This window comes from Acanthochromis polyacanthus, chromosome 4 (genome assembly GCF_021347895.1).
Source record: "Acanthochromis polyacanthus isolate Apoly-LR-REF ecotype Palm Island chromosome 4, KAUST_Apoly_ChrSc, whole genome shotgun sequence".
Lineage (NCBI taxonomy): Eukaryota > Metazoa > Chordata > Actinopteri > Pomacentridae > Acanthochromis > Acanthochromis polyacanthus.
Window position 1 is genome coordinate 12,777,429 of NC_067116.1, and position 25,894 is coordinate 12,803,322.

Sequence of the window (25,894 nt, forward strand, 5' to 3'; positions counted from 1 at the left end):
TTCTCCGGCTCTCCCTCCTCTCCCCTCATCCTCCCTCACATCCACTCCAGGCAGCACGGAAAGAAAAAAAAATCTGATCAAGCTTTTCCGGTCTGCTAGCCCTAATTTCCTCTCCAGACCTGTGTCGGTGGGGCTGAGGGGACGCAGACTCAGATCCTGGCCAAGGAGCGGCGAGGAGCGACCGGGCCAATTAACGCCTCAATCCCGCACGCCTCTGCTCTCCAAACCGGGTGACTGCTTCGGGTAATGCATCCGATCGTCCGGTGTCCGGACAGGAGCGGCGGGGAGTGAGCGGAGAGCAGAATGCTTCGGCGGATGGAAGCGCACACGGTTGTCGCCGCGGCCGCTTTCCCATCCGCGCGTCTCTCCGTGTCGGTGAAGCCGCCCCGCCGCTGGCCGCCCTGCTGCACCCTCCTCTGGGTATTTGTCCGACTCGTCATTACATAACTCGGCGTGTTTGTCGCTCGCACTGACTTGATTGTGCCAAAGCCAGGAGCTGGAGAAGCACATATTGTTAACCGCCCCGGCAGCAGTAGCTACAGCACAGCGGCACCGCGGCGGAGCTCCGAACTGGATTTAAAGCAACGGTGAAGCCTTCTGCCGTCGTGGACTGAAGGACTATCCGGGGTGGAAACCTGAGTCCAGCGGTGATGAGAACTCACCCCGAGCGGATTTCACTGGTGCGCTGCCAGAAGCATCTGGAAAGGATAACACAGGGATCCACTCCCCCTCCAGAGCAGCAGAGGATAATTCACATCTCAGACGTTCCAGTGCTTCAGCTCTGCGGCTGCTGAGCGATGCCTTTTAGCTTCTTTTTTATTGTGAACTTGTTTTAATCACACTGGCTGACTCTGACTGGCACACTTTGGCTCCCTCCTCCTTTGGACATGTTGGATAGCTGCGGCCCTTGGTGCATTCAGTAGGTGACTGAAGGATCCTGTTCAAGAAAGCACCACAGATTAGTAATCCTGCAGGGTTTCCTCGGAGCTATGCACTGAAGATGTGTGCTGCCAGGTTCAGCGGCTGCCTCAATGGCTGTGCTGAGGAGGCTGCCGGTGGTGCTGCCGGTCCACTCATGGCCTCCAGGATGCTGGACTGGACAGAGGCAGGTCCCCGCATCCTCCACAGCCTGGAAATGGGCACAGTGATGACCATCTTCTACCAGAAGAAGTCCCAGCGGCCCGAGAGGAGAACATTCCAGATAAGGCAGGACATGAAGCAGATAGTGTGGAGCAGAAACCCGGAGAAAGTAGAAGGAGAGAGTGAGTATCAAAGCACGAATGCATCACTGAGCTGGTCTACAGGGCTGGGGGGGGGGGGTCTGGGCCTGGGCCTGTTCCCGTTGGAGACTCACAGAGCTCAGTCACAAAGTAGGGATGTCTCAAATGGGTCATTCCTACTATTCGGTGCCATTTGAGTCCCCATGACAGAGTATTGCATATTTTTGGTAAAAATGTCCATCCATCCATCCATCCTCTATACACCGCTTTATCCTGGTAAAAATGTCCTAATACTAATTTTCAAAAGCCTGGCTTATATGGTTAACAGTTTTCTACCATAATATACAATGATATGTATGCAGGAATATTTCAATTTTAAACAATTACCCTTATTTTTGGATAAGTAGGCCAAATTCCCATGTCCCAAATCATGTTTGCTCAATTAAAAATACATATAAAAGTAATAGTAATAAAATAAACTCAACACTTTTCACTATTGTTGCACAGCTTCGTTTATAATCTACCTCCCCAAATGTTATTTTTTGTTATTTATACATTTTTACTGCTTAAAATATTCAAAATATGTTGTGTCCCTGAGTCAACTGTCCACCCTGTTACTTTGATACAAAGATCTCTGCACACACCCCCCAATACATCATCTAGTCACTTGACACAGGAAGTGGCTTACACTTTTGGAGGGAAAATCAAACTGATGGAAGTAAAATAAGTACCTCTCTTTAAACAACCTTTTTTAAGTGTTTTAGAATGCTTGACTGACGTGGTAAAGCATAAGATGTCCACCCTGTTACCCTGTTTTATAGCAGAAAATTATATTTTTTGGTAATTTCAAAAATATGGTTAATAAATATGTTAAAAATCTTCCTTGGTTGTCACTAAGTGCTATCTTGTTTTTCATCACATTAGCAGTAAGGGACAGCTTTAGCATTAAATGTCCCCCCTGTTACCATTTTGTAGAGTAACAGGGTGGACACACAGTAACAGGGTGGACATAACAAGAGGTGGATAGACATCTTTCTTCAGCATATGTTGTCTTCTATTATTATTTTTGGTTATAAATTGATTATTTTATTTTTATTTTTAGTTATTGAATGAATTTCCTATTTTAAATTATTGAATGAATTTCTAATTGTTAATGAATTATATTGTTCAATGAATTCGTATGTAAAGCTGATGCTAATGATGTTTTTGATGTTTTTCATATGACTAGTTAATGATATTTTTATTTACTTGTTGGAAATATTTTTTTTAAAATAATTTTAATGTTCATGTAAAGGTTAAATAAATTTACTTTTTTAAATAAAATTTTGTTCACAAATATTAGGTCCATTCTGTGACGTCTTGTCCACCCTGTTACTCTTCTGTCCACCCTGTTACCTTATTATTTTTTGATGAGAATTAGATAAAAAGTCTGAAATATTTAGCATGTCTTTGTGTTTACTTGCAGTTTCTAATTAGTATAATGAAATCACTAAAAAAAATAAAGGTAGATTCCATTGAAATTATCTTAAAATTGAAAAGAAATGTGTTCCAATTGTGTTGTGCCTTACAATAGAGCACATTTTTTGTACATATACTTCTTTGTTAATATTTCTCAAAATAGATATTTCAAGGGTAAATTAAGGGACATTTTAGCTCTTATTAAATGTAATTATTATAGCTAGAGTGGTTTGGAAACATAGTGTAATAGATGTGAGAATGTCCCGTAACAGGGTGGACATTTGCCGTCTGTCACATGCAAAGAATTTGGTAAAAATATTAGATTATTGATATCCTGAGCTGGACCAATATAGTTTTCTTATAGTTTGATAAGTAATCCTTCAGATAAAAGACGAAAAAATAGGAAATTTTAACATTTTTTTAATAGATTAAACAAGGCCGAAATGGCACCGAATAGTAGGAATGACCCAAATGTGTCTTTTAGTGTCAGTTTTATCCAACCAAATCCAGCATTTGTGTTTGTTGATTTTAATTTTGAGAGCATGATGAGGCTACAGGAACCCTTCATTTAAACACAGTAACAACACACAGCACCAAAGCTGCTTACTGCTGTGGCTGGAAGGAGAAAGTGGAACCAGAACTGCAGGCCTTATTGGGTGGTTTCTGTAATATTCTGTTTGGTGTGCTCTAATCTTTTAGCACTGTCACTGTGGATCTGTAGTGATACACAAAAACACACAGAGATGCTACAAAGAGGCACAGATTGACCACAAAGAAACACACAGGGACTAAGTAGATGCTTTGAATGACTCCAAAGAGATCAAGTCACTGCACAGTGTTGAAGGGACTACATAGAGGTATAAAGCCACAAAGATGCAACAAGTGGATACAAAGAGATAAAATAAATACTTAGAGATACTAAGTGACCACAAAGAGGTGCAGGGTTCCTACAAAGAGACAGATAGTGGCTACAAAGAGGCAAACAGGCAATAAGTGAATAAATAGAGACAAAAGGTGACTACAAAATGCATCAAGTGACTACAAAGAGACAGAGTGGCTACAAAGACATTAAAAAAGGCTACAAGATGCATCAAGTGACTAAATAAAGATTCAAAGCTACCACAAAGATACATCAAGTGACTACAAAGAGACACTGAGTGATTTATTTGATAGTCTGATGGGACGCCATGTTCAGGACTGTTATTACCCTGACAATGTTAAGTTGTTTTGATTCAGCAATGATAAGTGTTAATGTTTCCATGGAGTCAAATGTTTGCTAGCATACTTGTTATACTGGCATTAGGACTGTGGGCTTTTAAAAATGAACCTCTAAAAGTTCCATTTTCTTTAAGAAAATGTTAGAAAGGATAACACTGTCATAACCACAACATAATGAAGTGATTTGCTGTTGAATTTGTGTCAGAACTTGGGGCAGACATTAAGCTAAACGGACCTACAGTACTATTGATGCAGTGAAACTGAAAGCTTGCTACAGTCTAATTATGATGCTTGAGGAGGGGCAAAAGGCCAAGCTCAGTGAAAAATACAGAAGCGGAATTAATTATAGGGCAGCTCTTTCCCAACGTCCTCGGTCTAAAATCAACTGTAAACCCACAGCTGATATTTAAAAATATTCTTCCCATGTTGCGCTTTTTCCCCCTCTTTCACCCAGATGATTTTGCCTTCATTCTCAAAGCGACTAGACAAGGACAAAGCGATTTTTATGGAAATATATACTGACAGCTTAGATGCTTAAAGTGACTAGTTAGAGTTGCAGAGTGTTTATAGAGAGCTACAGCTACAGTGCATGAGAGGACTGTTGTGTCAGCCACCTGGTCATTCTTTGCATCATTTACATTGTATGCTGGTCACAGATTGACTGAAACATCAGCCTGAAGAGTCAGAACATGCTGACAAACAGAAACAGAACACCAGGGACGGTTTCTTCCTCTGGGTGTTCACATTTGAAAGCTGTGCTTTCCAAACACTTTTTGGCTTGTGACCCTTTCAAATTCAGTTCTGTCTGCATGCTGAGCCTGAGGAGGTGAACGTGTTCATATTTCACAAGGAAGGAAAACTACAAATATTGGAGCAAAATCTGATGTCTTGTATAGTTTATCTGAATTGATAAGGCTGTTTCTGCTGCCACTTAGTTTTATAGGCTTTTAGAAACATTTTAGAATTTAGTGAGAAATACTGTCAGAATCTCATTCACTTCCATTACGTTGCCACCAAACATCCATCTGTTATCTATACACCGCTTAATCCTTATTAGAGTCGCGGGGGGGGGCTGGAATCTATCCCAGCTGACTTAGGGCAAAGGCAGAGGACAGGTCACCAGTCTATCACAGGGCTACACTTAGAGACAGACAATCACACTCACATTCACACCTACAGACAATTTAGAATCACCAGTTAACCTCAGCATGTTTTTGGACTGTGGGAGGAAGCCGGAGAACCCGGAGAAAACCCACGCTGCACTCAGAGAATATGCAATGTTACACATTTACCTCAACTTTATGTGACTCACAGAGTGAGAACTTTTTGTTGAGGGACCTGAATTAAATGCACATTTTACACAAAGAAACTGAGATTGAGTGTTTAATTCAATGCAAATACATATTATTAGTAAAAAAAAAAAAGGAAAGCAGCAACTGACATTGGAAATACATACGTGGGGAATAAAATTAAAAATCTTAGTGTGGACATTACAAAAAAGACTTCAACACAAAAAAATTGATGAATTTTTTTTCTGTGTATTTAATCAAAAGAAGACATTTAACATTCAACAACAGTGTTAATGGCAGGTTATTAGTTGACTACAGATAGATAGAGGCAGATACATCAGACCCAGAGTTTATATTTGTTGGAAATTACAAAAAATAATAATACTGATAATTAGAGCTCTTTTTAGGGTTTTTGAGTACATGATATTTGTGACTTAAGTTGCACTCTGCAATCCAGGGATGTCAGCATTAGTGTTGAAAAAATACAGGTTAGGTCAGAGGTGGTTACCACTGGCGCTGGTAGAAAGATGCGTTTTGTTTTGTTTTTTAAATTTGAGTGAACTGACCCTTTAAAAACAGTTTAAAACAGGGGTGTCACACATATGGCCGCTTGAGGATCCAATCCGGGGTGTGGGAGAACTTTGTAAAGTTTAGAAAATACAGAGGCAACATTAAGTGCAATTTTTCAACAAAAGTATCTGGTATTTTAAATTTGTTCACTGTACTGCCAAAACTTTTATGTATTTTTTATATAGAAATGTAATACATTTACAAGACAGGGGGACAATTTAACCATCTTCCTTAATAATTCTCACTTTAGTTTGTATGATGTGATGCTCAGGATTACTGCACAGATGTGCAAATGAATATAAATTTAAAATAATTTCTGGATCTTGACAAGTTGTTTTGATCATAAAGTAAAACTATATTGCTCAGTTCCAGATACTGTGACTTAATGGTTTGTGCCTTTTGTAGATAAACTGATCTTTTAGTTGTAATGTGTAAATGATAAACTGAGGCATAATGTTGTTGGAATTGCACTTATATTTCCTAAGAAGTTTCAGTTTGTTTATAGTGCTTTGTAAAAAGATAATTCATTAACTGTGAACATTTTCAGAATGTACTTTTTTACACCAAAACAAAAGGGAAAAATTTGAAGTTGTCGTAATTTCTTGGTTGTTATGCTGTGATTTTACTGGTCCGGCCCACTTGATCAAATTAGGCTGAATGTGGTCCCTGAGCTAGAATGAGTTTGACACCCCTGGTTTAAAAGGTTTTCTGCTCCTGTACACGTCTGCTTTAAATATGGACATTTTGCTGTAGTGGGCTGAGCGTGTAGCTGAGACTCTGTCAGGGCCTTCTCACAGGACAGACACATCTCGACCCTATGACCTCTGCCTCCTCCATGTCGCCCTTGCAGTAACTCTGCAGACAGAGTAGTGTGTCTGTTGCTGCCACATGGATCCTCGGCCAGCCCTGAGCTTCCTGCCTGCCCGGTTGTGGGTGCAGGCAGCCTGCTAGATGGTGTTAAGCAGCGGTGGTAAACTGAAAGCAGCAAACTGTTGTTGGGCTGTTGGTTCGGCCTGTTGGAGCAGCGTTTGGCCTGTCTGGGGTGTGGAGGCTATTGTCTGCGCCCTGGATTTTGTGGCCTGAAGGAGGATTTGTTACAGTGTCTGTTAGCAGTGAGAGAACTTATGGCATTCACAACTGACATGGTAGAGTTTCCTTCTGTCTGCCATGTGTTATTGTGACTCTCTGACTTTATGGTAAATGCTGTTTAAAAAAAACACTCTCCTCCTATGAGACAGAAATAGGTTTACTGAGACGCCTGTTTTTTCCAGTCGCCCTACTAAAAGTGAATCTTTAGTTGTTAACACTTCATCTGGCCTGTTTTCTACAGAAGCCCTGAGAGCCTGATGCCCTATAATTCAAGAAAATGCAAAAATGAAGAAGAAAAATGCAGTAGCAGCACACCTAAATACAATGCAGAAACATATGCCGATGCCCAGTTTGGAGCTTCCTGTACTTTACTATACTGAAGGCTTTATGTCTCAGGTCACTGATTTGATATTATTGATTATTCATTTTGGATAGAGTATTTAGAAGAATATCGACGCAGATGTACAATGTGACATTATCACTATTGTTGTGTTTGCCTTGAACTTTGCTTTTGCATTGCTTTTGGATTTGTGGCGTGTTTTTGTCACATTTCTGTGTTTGCAGCTTTGTTTTTGCAGTGTTTGTTTTTAGCAGTTATTTGACTTAGTTTGCAGTGTGTCTCTGCGTTTGTTGTCAAATTGGTGGAGATAGTTTCCTAATTGCAATTGAATGCAAAACTCGGTGATAAACCTGAAAATGTTATCAGCGGTTTGTTGTGGTGAATGGCATTTAAAAATATTTAATTTGAATTTAACCACTTTAGCCTGTTATCCAAGATTAATACTAACAGCAATATAACTGAACACAAATAAGTTAGGGATATTGTGAGATCCTCAGTGGATTTCCTACATAAGGTGTTTGTTTCACTTCAGTGATTCGTATTAGGGTGCTAGACACACCTCATTTTGTTTTTCACGTAATGGTCTCACTGTGTACAGTGCGCCTTACATATTGGGGCAAGTACTAAAAGATAGAAAAAGACAACTCTTTTCAATGTGGCATCAATGTCAACATTCTTGGGGTATAAAAAGCTGGTATTGTCAATAACTCATTCCCAGTTCATCATTCAAGCAGCCATGAACACACAATGGACGAGCAGCGCCATCTGGCTATAGCGCGCCTTCAGGTCGGTAGCAGGCAGTCAGATGTTGCTCGTGAACTTGGTGTGTTTCAAAGTGTCATCAGCAGACTTGCAGCAAGACACAGAACTACTGGCAGTGTTTGTGACAGAACCAGGAGTGGAGCCCCACGAGTGATTGACTGCAGTGATGACCAGTAACTAAGGACCTTTGCACTCAGACACCATTATGAAACTGCCACAAAGCTGCAGGCCTGTTTACAAGAAATGAGGAGTACTAGGGTTTCCAGACAAACCATTCGCAACCGACTCCACGCTTTGGCTTCAATGCCAGACGACCGTTGCAGGTGACTCCGCCGACACAAGACATTGCCGTAACTAGGGCTGGGCGATATGACCAAAATTTTATATCCCGATATAGCTTATTTTATATCCTGATACGGTATACATCACAATATAGCATATTTTTGGTAAATTCAATGAATGAATGGGACCGGGCAGCAGCATACCTTACAAAGTACGGTAGTCTGATCCTTGTCGGTCTTATTAAATCCAAACCACCACCATATGACAGACGTTCCCCCTCTTTTAGGTACAAGCTCGTCGGTTTGAGCTGGTTGTTCGTGTGCATATTTCCCAGTTTGCATGTAATTGTAATCAATATTGTAGGAGAGAGGAATAACGATGTGGAAGAGACCAAAAATTGAGTATAAAACACCCAAAATATGTTTTTGAACTAGAGGCTAAATGCTGTGGTTTATTTTAGTATGATAGTGAAGAAACATTTTCATTTATATTCCGCTCCGTAAGTCTGGATGGGATCTGTAGTGACTTTGCGCATGCGCGATTCATCTGTCGTCTGGCCGCGGAGTGATGTGGGTCTCCCCTAATCAGACACTGGGACTGCTGCGGGGTTACTGGAATGACAGCCTGTGCTTTGGGAGGGAGAGGGAGAAGCTCACAGCAGCACCTGCTGCTTGCTGAGGACAGTAACTGCAAAATGATCCGAGTTTTCCTGTCAGTCTCTCCAAAACGGCACAAAAAGTCGCTAGATTTGTCACTAGTCGCTTTTGACAAAAAAAGTTGCAAGGACGCTTTGGAAAGTCGCTAGATTTAGCGAGAAAGTCGCTAAGTTGGCAACACTGCCATGTGCCTGGGCTTGCCGTAAGGCACGTCGGTGACGTAAAATAAAAAAAAAAGCGTGTTTTGCGACACTGCGATATAAACGATAGGATCTTCACATAAAACGATAGACATTTTCTATCGCCCAGCCCTAGTCGTGACCGTTTGCAGTGGGCACAAGACCATGTGATCTGGACAATGCAGCAGTGGTCTACTGTCCTGTTCACTGATGAGTGTCGGATCACCTTGCACAGAAATGATGGTCGTCAGCGTTGCTGGAGAAGGCAAGGTGAGCGATACGCCAAGGTCGACATCGTCACCAGGGTTCGCTTTGGTGGAAGAGGTTCAACAGTCTGGGCAGGCATCACCAGTCAGCACAAAACAGATTTGGTGATTGTAGATGGCTCAATCATGACACGTTCTTGCCTCAGAGACATCATAAAACCCAGCATCATCCCCCAATTCTGCCAGCACACCCCCAACTTTCTGTTCATGGGTGAAAATGCTCGACCACATGGTGCCAGAATTGTCACAGCTCGACTTCAGGAAGTCAGAGTGCCTCATATGGTATGGCCAGCAATGTCCCCTGGCCTGAACCCCGTAGAGCACATCTGGGACCAGCTGAAGCAGCGACTGGATGCTCGTACCCCACCCCCACGTGACCTGGCAGAACTGCGTGTAGCACTTGTGGAGGAGTGGAACGCATTGCCTCAGAACAACATCATGAGGCGAGTTAGGAGCATGAGACGTCGCTTTGAAGCTGTCATTGCAACAAATAGTGGAAAGACCCGCTACTGACTTTGTCTATTTTGGTTAATTGGGGCTATCTTTGTTATTGTCTAAAGTGTTGGGGTAGTAAATATTGCACTAATGAAAATGGTGCATCTTCTCATTCATTAATAGTACTATCAAATGGAGCTATTACTTATTTCATTAAAATTCAAACCAAATAGGAAAAGCACTCATGTAAATAACAATGTCCCTATCTTACTGTGAGTACTGTAAATGTACACTCATTAATAAAACAAGGCAGACACTCCGAGAGTGCGGCACTCCGCCAAGGCTGCTTAGGCAGTGCATCATTTCCAATGGCTGAAATCGTGAAAACAATTGTGGCAGAAATCATGGCACTATAGAATGTAGCCATTTAACATAGATGTACCCACAAACAAAATAACCTTGTGGATAAGTCCCGATAAGTTTGCAGTGGTCGATTTGTAGTAGGATCGCAATCATATAATCATCAGCAGGCAGCTGACGTAGTGTTCACTTGTTGTCATAGTCACAGTGACACCGTGCTGCTATCTTGCAATGATACAGAAATCTTTAACAAATCCGTGGATCCAGACTATAAGCTGCATCACTGCCAAACTCTAATCAGTTTGTCCTTGTGTCATTTCTAGGGCTGGACCCGAATATCCGAATATCCGGTCGTGACGGTGGTATCCGAATGTTAATTTTGAGATCTGAATATTTGGATATTTGTCATTAATAGGGGCCGAATATCTGGAGCCCAGAAACTGCTATTCAGGCCAGCCCCAGTCATTTCTGACCTTCCCTAGAAATTTCATCCAAGTCTGTTAGTCCTTTTTTGAATAGTGTTGCTAACAGACAGACAAACAGACAGACAAATGTACGACGATTGTCACATAACTCTGCTGTTCCTTGGCGGAGTAATGAACAAGGATAACGGGATGAGGCACACTGATACAAATTAGATAAAGTGGATGAACACACTTGGAGTTTGTTGATGCAACCAAACTTTGTGTTTTCACAGTGGGTTTGCATCTGATGCATTTATGTGAGACTATCAAACATCGTACTGAACAATTTTTCTTACTGCTGTAGATGACATGTCTGTTGCAGGTGTTGCTATTGTTTTGTTGCCCAAGTCTATTGTATCGTGTTTCTGTCTTGTTTTGTGTAGTTGCGTTTTCTTGTCTCCACCCTCTACCAGCCTTTCTCTGAAGGCTCAGAGACTGATGGCTGCTGTAGGTGTTTCATTGGCCCTGAGAGCCTCATCAATTATTGTTCCTTAATCTTAAACCACATAAATGACGCCTTCACTAAACCGAGGTAACACATACGTGTCTGAGCATGTACACCATCACAGTGAACACCTACTCTGCTCAATCTCACCAAATCTACACACCGCTTTTACACAAACACACATATAGGCTTTCATACCCCACAGACGCCCCTTTACAAACAACCTCCCACTGGACAAACCCACCAGTAGATTCCAGGAACTCAGCGGGTCTCTCCTTCGCTTTATCTCCCACAGCTCTATCTCAGCTCCACTTTCTTTCCCTCCTCCTCCAGCTGTCCTCTCCCAATTTCCTGCCCCCACACGTTCACCTAAACACTCTTCTCATTTTCCGCCTTTCTCTGACATCCCATCTCACTTTCTCGGTCTATTTTCTTTCACTTTCTTTTGAGTTTCAAGGTCATTCATCTGATGCTTTGCTCTTGGCTTCTCAGAAATCTCTCCTTTATCTAACTGACCCCTTCAGTGCCTCCTCCCTCTTCTCTCCTGCTTTTCCTTCCTTTGTTTTTGTTGCTAGATGTTTTTTTCTACTGTTTGCTTTAAAATAAAGTTTCTGCCTCAACTTTGCTACATACACACACCGTGTTTTCCTTTCAGATGAACACTCTGGCAAACAGTGGAGGTATTAGATCCTGAGGTTCAGGAAGTGCAGGGTTATCAGGGAGTGGCTTACTTCCAGTCTCAGATTGAAGGACTGAAAACAAAAGATCCAGCATCTTCTGGAGGAAGCAGAGACATGGACCACAAATGAGGTGTTGGATGCCTGCTCCGGATGGACTAATCAAAGCATGATTATATGATTAAGGTCATGTAGAGCTTAGCTGATCTTGGCTTAAATTGTTAGATATGTCCAAACATAAAATTATTGCTCCAAAACCCTGCGTTGGGGAGTCACAGTTAAACAGTTGTATCATTCTCTCCTGTGAGTGATGACCCATTCTACAGTTTTGTTTCTTTGTTTTGTTTTTGTTTTTTTTACTTTTGTTAGGCTTCTCCCAGCATAAGACAGTGTCAGACTAAACCCTCCAGTTATGTTCATTTCTCAGGAACAGCAATGATGTTCCTGGGTCAGTTTGACCTTGGGCATGTTTAATCATCCAAAAATGGCATAAACAAAAAAAAAACCCTATAAACATAGCTTGTATCTCATTATTAACTCCACTACTAACCATTTCAATCAATATTAGTGCAGTGGTGTTCTTTACTTCTCAAGGTTCAGTCAGGATAATTCACTTGTTTTTCATAAAAAGTGTATGTTGAAACTCTTTTAAAAAATGTACATTAGAAAGACCTACATATAAAAGCCAATAGTTTTTCAAGACATTGAATTTTTTAGAAGTATTATTTTACATTTTGAATTTTTTTCTTTTCATGGAGTTGATAAATTGACACAAGACGTGTCTTCGGTTCGGGGTGGGTTTGTACATGTTGATTACACGTATTAAGCCAAGCAGAAGAAGTTTCATACAAAAAATATTTTTAGCATTTTTTTTTTTTTTACTTTAACCTCAAAGACCTGGCCTCCACATATGTGGAAATCAGTTTATTCAAAAAGAGCGCATTGTTCATATTACTATTATTATCCCCGCCTCCACGAAGTGGAAAAGGGGGATATAGGTTTGGCCTCCGTCCGTCCGTCCGTGCTTCCGTGTGTCCATGCATCCGTGCGTCTGTCATGAAGGGGACAGCTTTTCTCGGAAACTATTACAGCTAGGATTACGAAATTTAGTGTGTAGCTTCACACCATGGACACCTTGATCAAGTTCGAAAATGAGACCTGTGCAATAATATTTTACAGAGTTATGGCCCTTGATCACTATTTTGGATATAGACTCATAGACATCACATGTGGTAGGGGATATTGATGACCATGTCGTCTTGTTATTATTATTGTTATTATTATTATTAATAATAACGATAATAATAATAATAATAATGCCCAATTATTATCCCAGATAATTAGAAGAAATCTAAAATGCAAGCCTAACCAAAGCTTAGGTCTTTAGAGGCTACAGTGGGTCCATTTGACCCTCAACATAACAGGACGGTTAATATATGAAAACAGAACAAAGCATGCTTCAGACACCATTGAAGGTGTTTAGCAGTGACTGAATATTTAACTTAGAACATGTCTTCCAACTAATACCAAACACCATATGGACATGTTCACAGACAGCTGTATCACTGCCTTGAACTGCTAAATCTCCAGTGGGTTCACCCTCCTTTTGTTCTGTCAAGCTGAGCTATCCATCAATTTGTGCATATTTTAGCTTAGATTTCATCAGTACTAAAGATTTAGCAGGTTTGTGCATCAATCCTGTCACTAATCCAAGTTTAGAGTCAACCCTCCTGTCAGATGTTCTGACCACAATCTGATCTGTTATCTATCTGCCCGACCTTCTTCCTCCTGTCCTTCACATTTCTTCGACTTGCTGTGAACCGTCTGTGGCATCTGGCTGGGGGCGGTGTCACCAGCTGTACCAGGAACAGTTTGTTTCTCTGGAAGTCTACTACAATTATCAGCGGCTGGTGGTTTCAGGTCAGCAGTGCACACAACCACCTGAGCTTTCATTCACTCCAGCCAGTGTATCTCCAGCACTTAGAGAAAAGAACGGCGGTTATTTGACAAGCTGCTTTGGCAATGAAACAAATGCTAATGTTCAGCCTCATAACGGAGTCATCAGAGTGTGTTTTCTGTGCTGTTTCACTTCTGTTGGATTGTTGGCACCATCTTGTACTCCGATATGTCTCCAGTTGGCCTTCTATGTGCTTCCCCTCACCTCCTTTCCTGCTCTTCAAAGTTTACTTCAGTCCGTCCTCTGGAGCAGTTGTGTGTCTTTATCACAACCATGTTTATAGCCTGGACCAGGATTAAAGCCTGTGTGTGTGTGTGTGTGTGTGTGTGTGTGTGTGTGTGTGTGTGTGTGTGTGTGTGTGTGTGTGTGTGTGTGTGTGTGTGTGTGTGTGTGTGTGTGTGTGTGTGTGTGTGTGTGTGTGTGCATTGTGTAGTGGGAGAGGCTGGGTGTGTGTTCACTCAGTCATGGTGAGTGCAGTGTGACGTTTGGCAAGCTGAGCGCCTGTTTTCCTTATTGTCCAACGTCTAAGCTAAATGGCAGGAAATAATAAAGCAAGAGACCAGAGAAAAACAAATTCCAGATTTTTGAGGTATTTTTTAAATAATGGTGTAGGAGGAAAATGGCTTGATTTCAACTGTTCTACAGTTTGCAGCATTCTGGTGTTATTAGTGCTGGATTGGAGATAATTTGATGCCAGTTTCTGTATGACGACTGAGTTTAAGTACAGACACAAGTGTTTACAAAACCCTTTAATTAACATTTTGAACGCCTAAACAGCTAAAATTACCATTATTATAATAAAATCTGGTCTAAATCTTCCCAGACTATTAGTTTTCCAGACAAGGCTGGTCAAATAAAGGCAAAAGAAGATCTTAAATAAAACAAGAAAAGCACTCACAAAGCGCAGCACTCCACCAAGGCTGCTCAGTTATGTCATTTCCAATGGATGAAATCTTTAATTAAAAATGACCTTGCGCTGAGCACAGGTGAGTGTTATGCATATGTACATTATGTACGATATAGAATTACGTGATCTACATTTGTAGTGGGCAGTGGGAATTGATAGGACTCAGAAACACCCCCACAATTTAATCAATTGTTCCTTGTGTGATTCCAACAGATAAGCGCAGATAAGTCCGCAGCAGTCGATTTGTTGTAGGATAGTAACCATATGATCGTCAGCAGGCAGCTGACGTGGTGTTCACTTGTTGTCATAGTTCCACACTATCTCACAATGATACAGAAATCTTGAACAAATCCGTGGATCCAGACTAAAAGCTTCATCACTGCCAAAATCTAATCACTTGGTCCTTGTGTCATTTCTGACCTTCCCTGTAAATTTCATCCAAATCCGTTAGTCCGTTTCTGAGTAATGTTGCTGACAGACAGACAGACAGATAAATGTATGCTGATTGTCACATAACTCTGCCATGTTCCTTGACGGAGTAATAATACTCCATTCAGTGTAACTCCTACTTGCATGTGGGAGGTTTGACTGTTAAATAATAAGTAAAGTGCTATAATTCAATTTTAATTAATTCAATTTCATTTCATTTGAAGAAAATTTCATGAATGTTTTTGTGTTCCATGCATGTGCAATGTGGTTTATCTTACATACACTAGTTATGTAGCTCTCTGATCCCCAGTTTATTAACGTTTTCTGTTCCTGTCACATTTTTACTCAAAGTGGTCTCAATTTTCATTGCAATATAAAGTCTTGCATCTCTGTGGAAATGGCACAAGAGGAAAGCTCAAAAGTTTTCTCTTTGCAGTGTTTATAATGCCACAAATCATCAAAAATTAAAGTTGAATATCTTTGATTATTAATTTACAAAATTTGGAAAAGCCTGGGATCAACTTATTTTCAAAAACAACATGCTTTTCAAACCCAGCGACCAATTTTGGGGTGCCAAGGATTATACTTTGCATGATGAGAATTTAATTTAAAGCATGCCAACAACAAAAAGCTCATTTTTGGGAGTAAAAAATGGCATTTTGGTGGTGATCGAGGTTCAAGACTAGAAGAAAAGGTGCTTTTACAAACTTACATGACTTGGTGTGGACACAGTCTTAACTGTTAACTCACAATAGTTATTGATTAATTGTTGTAGAACCAAGCCAGGCTGAAAGGTTTCCAGCTGAAAATAAAATTGGCCATGTTGGAACCTAGAAGTTTTTTTTATTTATTAAAGGCTAATAATAACTGTACTTATCTATAAAGCATAAATCTCAGTTACTAGTTACAAACCTTTACAGAGAAGCTCTCAGTGTAAGTTATTGCTTCTGTGAACTGAAATCGAGCAGATCCTCTCTGAACTGTTGAATTATGTGTTCTGCTGCTCTCAGGGCGAAACCCCTCTCACTGAAGTATGGACACATTTCCATCTGAGGAATATGAACCTCTCTCTTAATCTCATGCCAACCGCGCTCCTGTCATCTCCACATGCAGGAGGCTCAGATAGGAACCAGATTTCTCCTGGCGGCTGTTGGATTCAGGATTTTTTACAACCTGCTGAGGATGGTTCGCTTTGGCTCGATAAAGACTAGCAACGCTGTTCCCTTTTGTGTGTCCCTTGTTGTCTACCTGTTGGACCGATAACTTTGTCCTAGTTTGAAGTTTTGATGTCAAATGCCGGAAAAGCTGTTGGACTTTTACTTGATTCCTGTTTTGAGTTGGCTGAAGCTCCTCTACTAGGGGAAAACATCAGCCAGGCTCATAAAAGTGACATTCAGTTTAAGTTAGTGTGCTGTAGTGTGTGGTGTGTGAAAGGCAGGACATCTACGAGTGTATGTTTGTGTGTTTGCACAAGGCATCTGCTATGTCAATAAGCTGTGGTTTTCTTTGTGGGTGTGTCAGCTGCTGCAAGTGTCAAAGTAGAGTCCAGAGTTTACATCATACTCTGTGGTCAGTCACCCGACTTTGTTAACCCTTCTCATGCAGCTTTCATTTCATTCTGTTTTAACCTTCTGAGGCCCAAGCAGTTTGTGCGTTTTTTCTGCTCCTGTCACGTTTTTATTTACAGTGGACACATTGTTCACTGCAATATAAAGTCCTAAACCTCTATGGAAAAAGTACAACCATAGCCCGTAGTCGAGAGATCTCTACTGTCAAGCTACTCTTCTGAACAGCATGACAAAGTGATGATGCCATAAATCATAAAAAAAGAAACTTGAATGTCAGTGATTATTAATTATTCAAAAATAGAAGAAACCTTGAAGCAACATCCATCCATCCATCATCTATACACTGCTTAATGCTCATAAAGGTGGTGGTGGTGGTGGTGGTGGTGGTGGTGGTGGTGGTGGTGGTGGTGGGGGGGGGGGGGCTGGAGTCTATCCCAGCTGACTTAAGGTACATGTCCACTAGATCCTGCAATTTCCCGCATCCCATTCATTGTTTCTGTGTTGCATGCTTGTCTGGTTGCGGTGCGTTTTGAGCTGCGATCCGGTGCATCTCCCTGGAGCGGACTGTATCTCATTTGCATAAAATAGACTTGACTTATACTTTGTGCAAATTTGATGCGGCGTACAGAGGTCTGACGCATCAGGAAACTTTCATCGAACGTATGAACTAGCCTCAACCTTCGAACGGTGGTGCTGGTAATGGCGACACACAGCAGCAGCCCCTGTGTGCTTTGTGTTTTCTAACCTGGATTGTCTGTTTTTATGTCGTTACTAACGCTTACTTTTAATCGTATTCACCAGTAACAAGTTGCAGCTTTGTCTCACTTTAGTCTGACGGGCCTGGTGGTACTTTGGATACTTTTATTTCACCTTCTGTGCGGACTCGGTGCGAACAGGGAACCGCTTCAGTATGGCCGGGAGTTTGTTCTACGCTTTCGCAGCTCCGGAGTAGGTGCTGTGGACTCCTTGGCTGTTTTTCCCGAGGAGATCATCTGGCAGGATCATACGGAGGGCCAGAGGTGAACGTCCAAGTCGTTAGGCGTGAGGAAAAGGGGCAGACGTGGTGGTATTCCCCAGCGTCTTTAAAGACTAGGACACCGCCGTATTCCCATTCCAACCATCATGCTTGCCAATGTCCAATCTCTCCATAATAAGGTGGATGAGTTCCAAGCCAATGTCAAGTTTCTGGAGTATAAAAATTCATGTTTCCTTGCTGTCACAGAATCCTGGCTCAAGGCTCATGACTCACAGGCTGATCTGGAGATCGATGGCTTTGGTAAGCCCTTTCGCTTGGACAGGGATCCCTCAGCGACAGGCAAGTCACTTGGGGGTGGCCTGGCTCTCTATGTTAATAGGAAATGGTGTGGAAATGTGACCATAAGGGAGCGTCTTTGTACCCCGAACATTGAACTTCTCTCTGTCCCGCTTCGGCCCTTTAATTTGCCAAGGGAATTCACCCAGTTATTTGATTCATTAGTGTACATTCACCCTAAAGCTAATGCAGATAATGCTGTTCGGGCTATTACTCGCACAGTGCAACAGCTACAAGCTATTTCGCCAGACGCTCCTAGCTTTATAATGGGTGATTTTAACAACTGCAAACTAGGGAAACACCTGGGGAACTTTTACCAGTATGTGACCTGTGCGACAAGACTTAATAAATGCTTAAAAAAAATCTCTATTTTTCCTAACAATAAGCCATGGGTCTCAAATCAGTCAAAAACGCCATTAATAAAAGGAACATCAGTTTCATCACAGGCGATACTGACACATATAAGGAGCTACAGAAGCAGGTCAGGAAAGAAATAAAACTTGCCAAGCAGCAATATAAGGAGAGGGTGGAGAACCTATTCAGGACTGGCAGTTCGCGACCTGCATGGGAGGGGGTGAAATCCCTGCTGGGGATACATCCCCATAAGTGCATCATCTCCTTTAAATGGGAAGTCTGATCATGACCTGCCAAATGATCTAAATATACATTCAAATCATTTTAATGTTCATGATTTTAGCCATGAATTGTCTGTGTTTAAAGGCGCTGCCTTAGATCCGAACAGTACAGAGGCAGTGCATGTCAACAAGCAGAGGGTACAGAGGGTGTTCCGTGGTGTGAAGGAGAGGAAAAGCCCGGGTCCTGATGGGATTGGAGGTCGGATCCTGAGGAACTGCACCCATCAGCTGGCTGACATCTTCAGTTTCATCTTCTCCTGGTCACTTCAGGTCCACAGGGTGCCCCGCCTGTGGAAGGACTCAATTATTGTCCCTGTGCCCAAAAACAAATGCACGAAGGAACTGAATGACTTTAGACCCGTGGCACTCACCTCCCTGGTAATGAAGTCTTTTGAGAGGATTGTGAAAGAGGATCTTATGAACACTGTCCAGTCAAACTTGGACCCTCTCCAATTTGCGTATCAGTCAAGGAGGGGGGTTGATGATGCAACAATCACCCTTCTTAACATAATTATGTTGCATTTAGATGGCGTCAATAATTTTGTCGACTTTACATCTGCTTTTAATTGCATTCAGCCCCACATTCTGGCCGAGCGTCTTCTAAATTATAAGATTGACAGGAGTCTAATTTACTGGTTGTTGGATTTTTTAACTGTCAGATCACAACGGGTCAGGGTCAATGGCGTTCTGTCTGACATTCTCTTTTCCTCCACTGGCTCCCCCCAGGGATGCGTCCTGTCACCCCTTCTTTTTGTGTTATACACAAATGCATGTCAGAGCTCATATGAGAAGCGTCATATTGTGAAGTTTGCCGATGATTCTGTGATTGTGTCCCTTCTCAGCCATGATGACCCTGTGCCTGGCCCTGTAGTAGAGGACTTCATTCAGTGGTGCAAGTTGTCCTTCCTCACTATTAATGTTCAGAAAACCAAGGAAATGACGATTGATTTTAGGAAGTCCTGTTTAGTCATCGCTCCCCTGTCGATAATGGTCAAACTGTGCAATCAGTTCAGCAGTATAGACATCTTGGGACAATAGTTGACGACAGGCTGTCGTTCGAGCATCAGGTTGATGCTGTGTGCAAGAAAGCCAACCAGCGCTTGTATTTCCTTTGGAAGCTCAGGAATATAAAGATTGAAACTAAGTTTATGTATATGTTTTACTCATGTTTTATCGAATCTGTCTTGACATTTGCTTTAATCTGCTGGTTTGGCTCAGTCAACCTTAAAAACCGAAACAGACTCTAAGGGTGCTTTCACACCTGTTAGTCCGTTAGAGTGGTTCGTTTGGACCCAAAAGTTGTTACAATGTTGCTAATTTCAACTGGTTCGGTTCGCATTCACACAAGTGTTTTCGCAGTTGAACCAACTACGATGAATGTTATATCTCCCCCCAGTCGTTTGGCGGCGCTGTTCACAAAAATAATGACGTAGGTGAACGCTGATTGACGCAGCATGTGAAGAGGGAGAAATCCCAGAAGAAAACAACAGGCTGTGTTTATTCCATGGATCGAGGTTTATTCGTAAACAATGAACTATGTTCTCCTGTTCCTTCTTGTTGCCATATATTCGTATCATTGCTTTATGCAGCAAGCACAAATACTGCTGTTGTTCCAGCATGAAGCTCGCATTCGGTACGAGAACATTACACAGTTGTTTTTGGCACGGAGAAGATGCATTGCAAGACGTTATCGTTATCCCAAAATTCCCCGTGCAGGTTGCTACGGAAGCTCCCGTAGACCAAAACATCTGCTGCGCCATCAAACCGGTCCGAATGGAGACAGGTTTGTGTTCTCACCAGGAGCGAACCGAACTGGAGTTCACATAGAAGCGGACCGAGACCACCTCTCGAAGGTGGTCTCGGTCCGGTTCTTTAGTCCGCACCAAAAACATCTGGTCTGCTTTCATACCAGCCCAAACGAACCGTACTTGCTGGTGTTGCGGACTCCGGTCCGCTTTAAGCGGACCAAAATGCATATGTGTGAAAGCACCCTAAGGTTTTGTCAAAATGTGCAGCAAAATTGTTGGCACTCCACTGACTGACATTTCTGTCCTATATAAGACGAGATCTTTAAAAAAGGCAAAATTCGTCCTGTCTGACCCTAGTCACCCTCTTGCTACTGAATTCAGGGTGCTTCCATCTAGATGTAGGTTTCAAGTGCCTAGATGTAGGACAGACAGATTCAAGAAATCATGGGTCCCATTGGCCACTGGCCTTCTTAATAATGAACGGTTTTTAACATCTTTATACTGCACTCTGCTTTGTGGTCATTTTAACTTTCCTTAGGTTTTATTTTTATCTTTGTATCTTATTGCATCTTAATTGATTACTGTTATTGTTGTTGTTTCTGTTGTGTATTGTTGCGTATCGCATTTTATTGTGGTTGTTTGTTGTTTTTGCTGCTGGCTGCACCAAAAATTGCCCTGCGGGGACAATAAAGATTTCTTGACTTGACTTGACTTGACTAGCCATCATTGAAGTAACTCGAGGACAGGTTCAACTACTGCACAAGTTATTTCTTCCCTCACATGCTTTTAGTTTTAGCTGAATTGTTTTCATCATAAAAGACAAAGTTTGTGACCAAGCTGCCATGTTGGTCTGGTTTGAAATCCAGGAGCAGACAGCTCCTAAGTCCATGTGTTTGTCCAAACAGGGGCAGGCAGTTTGAAAAGACGGTTGGCAGGGGTTGAACACCGGCCACTGGCCTCAAGTACACGCCCATCAAGTGGGCCATTTTCAGATGTGGCGCATTTACATGCAGGGAAAACGCATCTAGTGGACATAAACATTAGCATTAGGCATTAGGGTGAAGGCAGTGGACATCCTGGACAGGTCACCAGTCTATCACAAGGCTGCATCTAGAGACAAACAATCACACTCACATACACACCTACGGAAAATTGAGAATTATCAATTAACCTCAGCATGTTTTTGGACTGTGGGAGAAAACAGGAGTACCCAGAGAAAACCCTTGCATGCACAAAGAGAACATGCAGACTCTATGCAGAAAGATCCCTGGAAGGCTGGAGCATGAACCGGGGATCTTCTCGCTGCAAGGCTAAAATGCTAACCGCCGATTCACTGTGCAGCTCCCTTGAAGCAACATGCACAACATTTCTCAAGTGTCTACTGGGGGAAAAAAAGTACCTTTATACACAATATAGTTAGTCCAGACTATTATTTTTTTTAAATGAGAGGTGGAATTAGAGATGTAATTTTAGCATTTTTAAAATGCTAATTGACAGACTTATCAGTCAGTAATCAACAAATCCTTTGCACAAAATTACTCCAGAGACATCAGTTCATGTCCTGAAGTAGCTGGTCTAAATGGAGATCACTAAATGTATGCTGATGCAACCACCATTGCGGCATTATGTGGGCCAGTCTAATGGCATGGACCATCAGCCACTAAGACTTTAGCTCTCCACCTAAAGAGCGCTCTGGCTGATAGACATGAAGGTATCACATGAGACTATCTCATGGTGGTATATGAATAGCCTACCTCCCACAGTGCTCTCTGTGTGCCATCTCAAAACTGTGGTTAGTTCAAGTGACCACTTTCTGGGGCTCAAGTATCAAACAGTAAGAGGCTCCACCTGGTGGTGCAACCAGGTACGACAACTAAAGCACAGTATATTTTCTGACATCCATGTCCTTGTTACCTCTGCCGAGGAGGTTATGTGACACCCGGCGTTTGTGTGTCTGTCTGTCTTTTAGCAAGATAACTCAAAAACGCCTGGGCAGATTCAGATGAAATTTTGAGGGGATGTAGACTATGGTAAGAGGAAGAGCTGATTTAATTTTGGTGGCAGTTCGGAAAGGATCCTGGATTCTGGATCACTTTGAATTTTTTAGTATGTTTTAGTATGTGGTCCAAAATATGACAAAACTAGAAAAGCGCTCAGAGAGTGCAGACCTCCGCCAAGGATAGAGAGGAAAACAGGAAACCCATACAGTAAAGGATCATGAGCTGGAATCCAACCTGCGTCTCCGACACTGTTCTGTTTATGAATCACCTTCTTAACCAGTTGAGCTATCTGGACACCTTGTTCCAATTTGTTGGACGACATACTAACCTATGATGTTTTTGTCATATTTTGGACCACATACTAAAACGTACTAAAAAATTCAAAGTGATTCAGAATCCAGGATCCTTTCCGGATTGCCACCAAAATTAAATCAGCTCTTCCTCTTACCATAATCTACATCCCCTCAAAATTTCATCTGAATCTGCCCAGGCGTTTTTGAGTTATCTTGCTAACAGACAGACAGACGGACAGACAGACGCGTGTCACATAACCTCCTTTGCGGAGGTAAACATCATAGGTTAGTATATCGTCCAACAAATTGAAGCAAGGTGTCCAGATAGCTCAACTGGTTAAGAAGGTGACTCGTAAACAGAACTGTGTCAGAGACTCAGGTTTGATTCCAGCTCATGATCCTTTACTCCATGGGTTTCCTGTTTTCCTCTCTATCCTTGGCGGAGGTCTGCACTCTCTGAGTGCTTTTCTAGTTCTGTTAAATGATTCATGACAATTAATAAACTGATAATCATTAAAATTCTTTGTACACTAAACTGATTTTTGTGAAATGTCATCAAAACTGTACGTCATGCATGTTTCTATCAAGAAGAATTTAAAATCAGACATTTCTTTCTATTTTTTGATAAAGTTTCAGGTACTGATCATTTGTGTGAATTTTCAGATTTTTTTTTTTTAAAGGAAACATGTCTTCCAAATCTACTAGCTGAGGCTCAACAGATTTATATATAAGTTGGTCAAATCTGTGTCAAGTGCAGTTTTTAAAATTTTTTCAATGTCCTAATACGAGAAAGAAAGTCGGTTGCAAAAAAGTCAAACTACTTCATATGAATACAAATGTATTTAGTTTAGAAATCTTTATTGGTGTCTGAGTGTCTTCAAAGGAAATCTTCAAATTTGTGAGGCTTGTCTATATATTGTAATATTAGAAGGTGTTGGCCTTGCAATGCGAAGTTCATTAAATTGTGAATTTCAATTTAAATAATGTAAATAAAAATGAATTGAATTATTAAAGCTAATTGAAACACCTTCTGTGAAAATACAATTTAACAGTTTCTGTAGGTATCCAGGCTGCACAGTGACTTGGTGGTTAGCACTTTCGCCTTGTAGCTAGAAGATCCCTGGATTGCATCCCGGTTTTCCCAGGATCTTTCTGCATGAAGTTTGCATGTTCTCCCTGTGCATGCATGGGATTTCTCTGGGTTCTCTGATTCCTCCTACAGTTCAAAAACATGGTGAGGTTAATTGGTGATTCTAAATTGTCCATAGGTGTGAATGCAAGTGGGATTATTTGTCTCTATATTGTAGCCCTGTGATAGACTGGCGCCCTCCGTGACCTTAATGAATATTAAGCGGTGTATAGATAATGGGTGGATGGTTATAGGCATCCAATCTGCAACGTTTGAGAAGACATCCTCTGCTTGAATTGTGCATTTTGCAGATGTTCTGAATGGATAAATGATTGTTTGAGCTGGAAGGATGCAGTGAGACGCTTTTATTGGTGCTTAGGGTTAGAATAGGTTTGATCTGATCCAGCATCGGCTGTTCTCAGTGTGTTTCCAGATTCTCTGACCACACTCCTGTTCCTGTTTTTAACCAATTTCTTTCCAGTTTCCTAATCCTACATTTGTACTAAAAACTGCAGACCTCAGTGATATTTATGTTTTTCTCATGTCGTATGAAGAAATGCATTTATTATTTCTGACTACCTGGATAGAACATAGAGCTACAGCTTGGAAAAAATGGTATAAATTCTTTTTACTGTGCAATAGCTAGAATATTATTATTAGATGGTTAAGGGAGTCTTCAAAGACACATGGATTATCCTTAAAATCAGTTATATACCTTTTTGGGTTTTAAAGGGATTATTGGGCTTTTATGTATTTAGAAAAAGGTTTAGCTTAAAATCCAGTAAAAACAATTGAGAGGCACAACCTGCGGTTAGTGAACTAGCAGTCTCAGTAAACTAAAGACTAATTAAGTTACTTACAGCCTTCATGATTAATGAAACATTTAATGCTTCACTTTAGTCAAACTCTGCTGTTTTATCCCTTCAAAGTGACTTCCGGAGTTCTTTTTCCACATAAATGTCAAAAAGGAGTTTGTGTTGCTGTGTTATTGCAGTTAAAGATGGCTGCAGACATTTGGAGCATCCTGCCACTGACAGCTGAGATGTTTGTGTGTCTGTTTTTGGGCTCACACTGACACAGTGAGCATTTGTTCAGCTCCCCAGCCACAGATTTCTGTGTGTTTGGCAAGGAAATGAACAACGTGCCAAAGTGTGATTTATGCTTGTGCATATTTGTGTTCATGCAACACTATCCTTCCTTCCTCTCTCCCTCCTCCAGTCGACATTCGGGAGATCCGGGAGCTGCGGTTGGGGAAGGGCTCCCGTGATTTTGAGCGCTACCCGGAGGAGGCTCGTAAACTAGACTCCGCCCACTGCTTCATCGTGCTCTACGGCCTGGAGTTCCGCCTGCGGACCCTCAGTGTGGCTGGTCAGTGTGTTTCAGATACTGTTCATTTTCTTTACAGTCCTGTCTGCCAGTGAAGGAGAACTTAAAATCACTTATCATTCTAATTTTTGCCTTTCTCTGCCTGTTTTTCTGCCTTATTCACCTGATAGGATAAGGTTTCCATTCTTCTATATTGTTCTTCTTGTCAAAATCCCATGAAAAGACTAAAACCAGCAATGTGTTCATGTCCTTACGCTCATCTCATGGTTTCGACTTAGAGTGACTTTATTAATCCCCAGAGTAGGATTCAGTTGTTACAGCAGCTGGATATTCAACAAAGGGGTGAACAATAAGACAACACAGAATGTTAGGGTAGGGAATAAAGGAAAGGTAAAATTAAATAAGATAAAATACAGAAAATATAACATAGAAAGAAAAAAATCAACAAAATATACAAGAGTAATACAGAAATGTGCAAATGAACAGAATGTGTAAATGAGAATGCGCTTAGATGTGCAAATGACATAAGTTTACAGATATAATGCACTGGGTTACCTCAGCCCCAGCTGTTTGTTATTATAACCAACAGGCTTTTTTTTTCAGAAACCAACTGGTACTAAGCGCTGAATAAAATTAAGGTGATGAATCAAATTAAAATGACCTTGCACGACTTTTGATGATTGTTTTTTTTTTGCCATTTTAAGGCTAAACAATGTCAAAAATCCACTGTAACCAACATTTTAAATCCAAAAATTTTCCCCAGGTTTCCTTGATAGTGAAATCAATATATTTAGGTTTAGGAGTCTGTTTATCAGACAAGACAAAACATTTCATTCCAAAAACATGAGCTTAATGAAGCATTTTTCACACTGAGTCAACT

At 41.4% G+C, this 25,894-nt stretch overlaps 1 protein-coding gene across 1 annotated transcript in view; it reads left to right on the forward strand.

Moving 5' to 3' along the window:
* LOC110955651 (1-phosphatidylinositol 4,5-bisphosphate phosphodiesterase gamma-1-like) overlaps positions 1-25,894 on the forward strand; it is a 57,338-nt gene continuing 31,444 nt past the window's right edge. Inside the window, exons 1-2 of the mRNA XM_022200730.2 lie at positions 1-1,262; positions 24,907-25,056. Coding sequence (XP_022056422.1) covers positions 1,001-1,262; positions 24,907-25,056 — 412 coding nt within the window. The 5' untranslated portion in view covers positions 1-1,000. The remainder of the gene's footprint in view (positions 1,263-24,906; positions 25,057-25,894) is intronic.